At 40.5% G+C, this 5064-nt stretch overlaps 1 protein-coding gene across 2 annotated transcripts in view; it reads left to right on the top strand.

Annotated features, from left to right (window-relative positions):
* Positions 1 to 2376: 2376 nt before the first annotated feature.
* Positions 2377 to 5064, top strand: part of LOC106563938 (serine/arginine-rich splicing factor 1B) — a 9632-nt gene continuing 6944 nt past the window's right edge. For both annotated transcript variants that reach the window (XR_014379506.1, XM_014129894.3), the window contains exon 1: positions 2377 to 2811. Coding sequence is in view for 1 of the 2 variants with exons in the window: in XM_014129894.3 (XP_013985369.1) it covers positions 2600 to 2811 (212 nt within the window). In the remaining variant the exon portion in view is untranslated. The remainder of the gene's footprint in view (positions 2812 to 5064) is intronic.

The raw sequence follows: 5064 nt of genomic DNA, 5'->3' as shown, positions 1-5064 counted from the left end.
GAGGTATAGTAGATACAACATCCTGTTGAAACAAGGCTCCTACAGCTCTATTGTTGTTGAATGGACCAACATGACATGAGGTATAGTAGATACAACATCCTGTTGAAACAAGGCTCCTACAGCTCTATTGTTGTTGAAAGGACCAACATGACATGAGGTATAGTAGATACAACATCCTGTTGAAACAAGGCTCCTACAGCTCTATTGCTGTTGAATGGACCAACATGACATGAGGTATAGTAGATACAACATCCTGTTGAAACAAGGCTCCTACAGGTCTATTGTTGTTGAATGGACCAACATGACATGAGGTATAGTAGATACAACATCCTGTTGAAACAAGGCTCCTACAGCTCTATTGTTGTTGAATGGACCAACATGACATGAGGTATAGTAGATACAACATCCTGTTGAAACAAGGTTCCTACAGCTCTATTGTTGTTGAATGGACCAACATGACATGAGGTATAGTAGATACAACATCCTGTTGAAACAAGGCTCCTACAGCTCTATTGTTGTTGAAAGGACCAACATGACATGAGGTATAGTAGATACAACATCCTGTTGAAACAAGGCTCCTACAGCTCTATTGTTGTTGAAAGGACCAACATGACATGAGGTATAGTAGATACAACATCCTGTTGAAACAAGGCTCCTACAGGTCTATTGTTGTTGAATGGACCAACAGTGAAAGAAATCGTTGCTACTGATAAGTCAACAGGGTTAATGGAAGGTAGGCTCTGAGGGACAGGTCTTGACACGGTCCTGAATAATAAAGCAACACCTGAGGAAATGGCATCTAAAACAATTGCAAAATCTTTAGGTGTTACATGAATCTTGTAAAATGATTCTTATAATGAAGTAAAAAAAAAAAAAAAACACTGCATTTACAAGTTGACCACACCAATAGGATATTATTTCAGAACCAATATTCTAAAAACAAATAAGTATTTTTATTTAACATATCACGATTATTCCATATATAATATATGTGTGGAGAAAAATTATGCTTATAAATGAAGGACCATGACAAGAAAGTTTCGCTCGAACTTTGTCAATATTATAATTGCAAACCAACATGAATTTAAGGCCACCAAAAGTAGAGAAGACATGAGGAATATAGAAGTGGGTCTTCTTAGGAATTGTTTTATCCAATCGATCTTAAATAATATTTTAAGGTAGTAAAGTCTAGAAAATTCAGCCCACCATACTCATAAGTGTTCATTACAACAGTTTTCCTAATGTAATGGGTCACGGTTTCTCCACAGAAAGTTGAAAAGCATCTGGTCTACCCTCTTTGCTTATTTTACCGTCAAGATATAAACAGAGCGGCATATGTTAGTCTAGAGATACCCTCAGCCTTGGTTATTAGGACTCTTCCTTTTTAAAGATAAAATCCCTCTGCAGCCATTAATTTAGCTTCTTCTGGGTTTTCTTTTTAATAAGAGGGTTAAAATTGAGTAAGCCTCTAGACTTCAGATCCTTTTGCCTAAATATGTAAGTTCTTCTTTCACTGGAATACCACAATATGAAGGTGTCACACAGTCTTTGACAGCCATGAGTTCACATTTATTATTGTTAAGATATAGACCAGATGCTTTGGAAATGGATTCTATATATCACATTGATCGATATGGGAATCTGACCAGCGTCTTTCAGAAAAAGTGTAGTATCGTCAGCCAGCTGACTTATAATAATTTCTTTACCAGCTATGGAAATACCTTGTACAGGACTATTATTTAAAGAATGTGTAAGAAGTTGAGTGATTAATAAAAATAGATACAGTGAGATAGGACAACCTTGCCTATATCCTTTCTTTAAACTCAAATCTAGGTGAGTGTTTGTTTCTCCTCTGCATACGCGTCATTACATCTCCCTCGTCTGATTGGTCGTTTCACACTAACCTTTACCCTACGCGTCATCACACTCCCTCTGATTGGTCAAGTAGGCGGGCCTTCTGACTTTGTGGCTGTGGTAACTAGTGACGACCTAATGAACGCGAGACCAAAGACATTGCAGTGTTGAAGATGGGCAGATCCCCCGAATCACGCGCGTGTGGGTGTCATGGCGACGTTGGCTGGCTAAGCGCTTGCGTGGAAATACGTCATCGGGTCTAACGGTCGTTTCGCGCCGAACTGCGCGATATAGTCGTTTTTGATGAAAATGTGTCACTTTCAACGAGGTTGGAGTAATAACATGTTAAAATACTTAACGTTGTCTCGAATCTAGGTTGTGCCTTTTAGATAAAAAAAAAAAAAACGAAACAAAGGAAGAATGTTTCGCTTCTCTTAACACCAAACCACGGCCTGCTTCGCAAGTGTTTCCCGGAAGTCTTGCGATGTTGCGCCTCTGGGTTTAAAAACTCTGTGGCGAGATCTCGCCTCCATTTTGTGAAGCCACTCAAGCCTGCGAGAGTTGTGGTGGGAATATTTGTATTTTTTGTTGCTAGCTAGTCAACGTTAGTGAGCTTGATGTGAACCTGTTAACGACTGACCAAACATAGCTTGCAATTTTGTTTTTTTTACAAAAGCAATTTGCTAAATAACGTTAAAGTGGTTTCCTAGCTTTTAAACCACGAAAGTTAGCTAGCAGTCTACGGATGTCTGGAGATAATATGTCGGGCGGCGGGAGCGTGGTTCGTGGCCCAGCGGGAAACAACGACTGTCGGATCTATGTCGGTAACCTGCCGCCTGATATTCGCACTAAAGACGTGGAGGATGTGTTTTATAAATACGGGGCGATCCGAGATATAGATCTGAAGAACCGGAGGGGTGGACCGCCGTTTGCTTTTGTTGAATTCGAGGATCCCAGGTAAGTTAGCTAACTATGCTAAAAACATAATTAAGCCGCTTTCAGAATAAACCGATAGCTAACGTTAGCTAAGTAGCTAGCCGCAGAAAGTGTTGGGTAACAACCCCATAGCTAACTCGCTACCTCGTGTTGTGTTAAACGGAGATATTGGTTGGTGTGTTGTTGCCAGAGTTTTACCAGAGTTTTTTTTTTTTAAATTAATTTTTTTAATATACTATATAGGTTCTTTTTTTCTACTATGGTTAAGAGCCAAGTTATTGAGGTGGTCGTCACTAGTTTCCACAGTCATAATTCTGGATAAACGGAGAGTTACGCAAGATGGCGATGGGCCGGACACATGACTTTATTTAACACTTCTTTTGAATTAGGTAATTAATTGCATCTGCCATGGAATCCAGTTGCATTATATTACAGTTGGTCCCAACTGCTTGCCGTAGTTTAGAAGTAATCGCGGAAAAATATATATTTTTAAGGTATTTTTCCACCCTGACAGTTCCTAATAATTTTTAATTGAGCACCGTTGCACCAACTCGCCTTTCCAAACTTACTATGCTCAGCCCATTGTTCTGAGTCACACTGCTAGTTTCGCTGTTCAATAAGAGTTATCCACCCAAACCTTCTGGGTTTACCGAAGGTCACTGACATTAATAAGGTTATGGCTGCTATGTGAGAGCGTCCACATGGGTACACACGTTGATGGCCTACTGGCGTGTGTAAAGTGAAAGTGGTTTAACAATCATTCAGGGTGTAAAACCTAACAAGTGTCCCTGTCTTTTTCAAGATGTGGCAAATTTTAAAGCACTTTATCATTTTTTTAAAGCTGTTTTTGTTGTTGATTCAATTGTTTCTAACTGGCTGCTGGGTAATTTGATATGCGTTGACGTCTGTTAAAAGGGATTAACATTAGTATGTTGGGGAGATGAAACAATGGAAGCTCGTTCATTTTGAAGGAAGGAAGCAAAGTGGGTGGGGACCAAAGTTGGTGACTACTGAACTTAATGTAAATAATCCGAGATATCGCATTGTTATTTACCAATCCAAGCTCACTGTAGTTTCCAGCCCCTATTGGATTGGCTGTTGATACCTATCACTACCTAGCCTGATTGCTAGCGCCAACATGAGGGTGAAGCAAGCATGGCTATCCGTTAGTAGGCAGCCTAGTGCTTTGAGCTTTGGACCTGGTTTTTTTATATATATATTTTTTATATATACCCTTATTTAACCAGGTAGGTCAGTTGAGAACAAGTAATCATTTACAACAGCCACTTGGCCAAGATAAAGCAAAGCAGTACAACACAAACAACTCAGTTACAGATGGACTAAACAAAAGTACAGTCAATAGAAAAGTCTAGATATAGTGTGAGCAAATGAGGTGAGATTAGGGAGGTAAGGCAATAAATAGGCCATAGTGGTGAAATAATTACAATTAAACACTGGAGTGATAGATGTGCAGAAGATGAATGTGCAATTAGAGATACTGGAGTGCAAAGGAGCAAAAAATAAATAACATTATGGGGATGAGGTAGTTGGATGGGCTGTTTACAGATGGGCTGTGTACAGGTATAGTAAGCTGCTCTGACAGCTAATGCTTAAAGTTATTGATGGAGATATGAGTCTCCAGCTTCAGAGATTTTTGCAATTTGTTCCAGTCATTGGCAGCAGAGAATTAGAAGGAAAGAAAGCCAAAGGAGGAATTGGCTTTGGGGGTGACCAGTGAAATATACCTACTGGAGCGCGTGCTACGGGTGGGTGCTATTATGGTGACCAGTGAGCTGAGATAAGGCGGGGCTTTACCAAGCAGAGACTTGTAGATGACCTGGAACCAGTGGGTTTGGCGACGAATATGAAGCAAGGGCCAACCAACTAGAGCGTACAGGTCACAGTGGTGGGTAGTATATGGGGCTTTGGTGACAAAACGGATGGCACTGTGATCGACTGCATCCAAGTTGCTGAGTAGAGTGTTGGAAGCTGTTTTGTAAATGACATCGCCGAAGTCAAGGATCGGTAGGATGGTCAGTTTTACGAGGGTATGTTTGGCAGCATGAGTGAAGGAGGCTTTGTTGCGAAATAGGAAGCCAATTCTAGATTTAATTTTGGATTGGAGATGTTTGATGTGAGTCTGGAAGGAGAGTTTACAGTCTAACCAGACACCTAGGTATTTGTAGTTGTCCACATATTCTAAGTAAGAACCGTCCAGAGTAGTGATGCTAGACGGGCGGGAGGTTGCGGGCAGCGATCGGTTGAAGAGCATGC

Source organism: Salmo salar, chromosome 11 (genome assembly GCF_965601325.2).
Source record: "Salmo salar chromosome 11, fSalSal1, whole genome shotgun sequence".
Classification (NCBI taxonomy): domain Eukaryota; kingdom Metazoa; phylum Chordata; class Actinopteri; order Salmoniformes; family Salmonidae; genus Salmo; species Salmo salar.
This window is presented reverse-complemented; position numbering and strand designations above follow the sequence as displayed.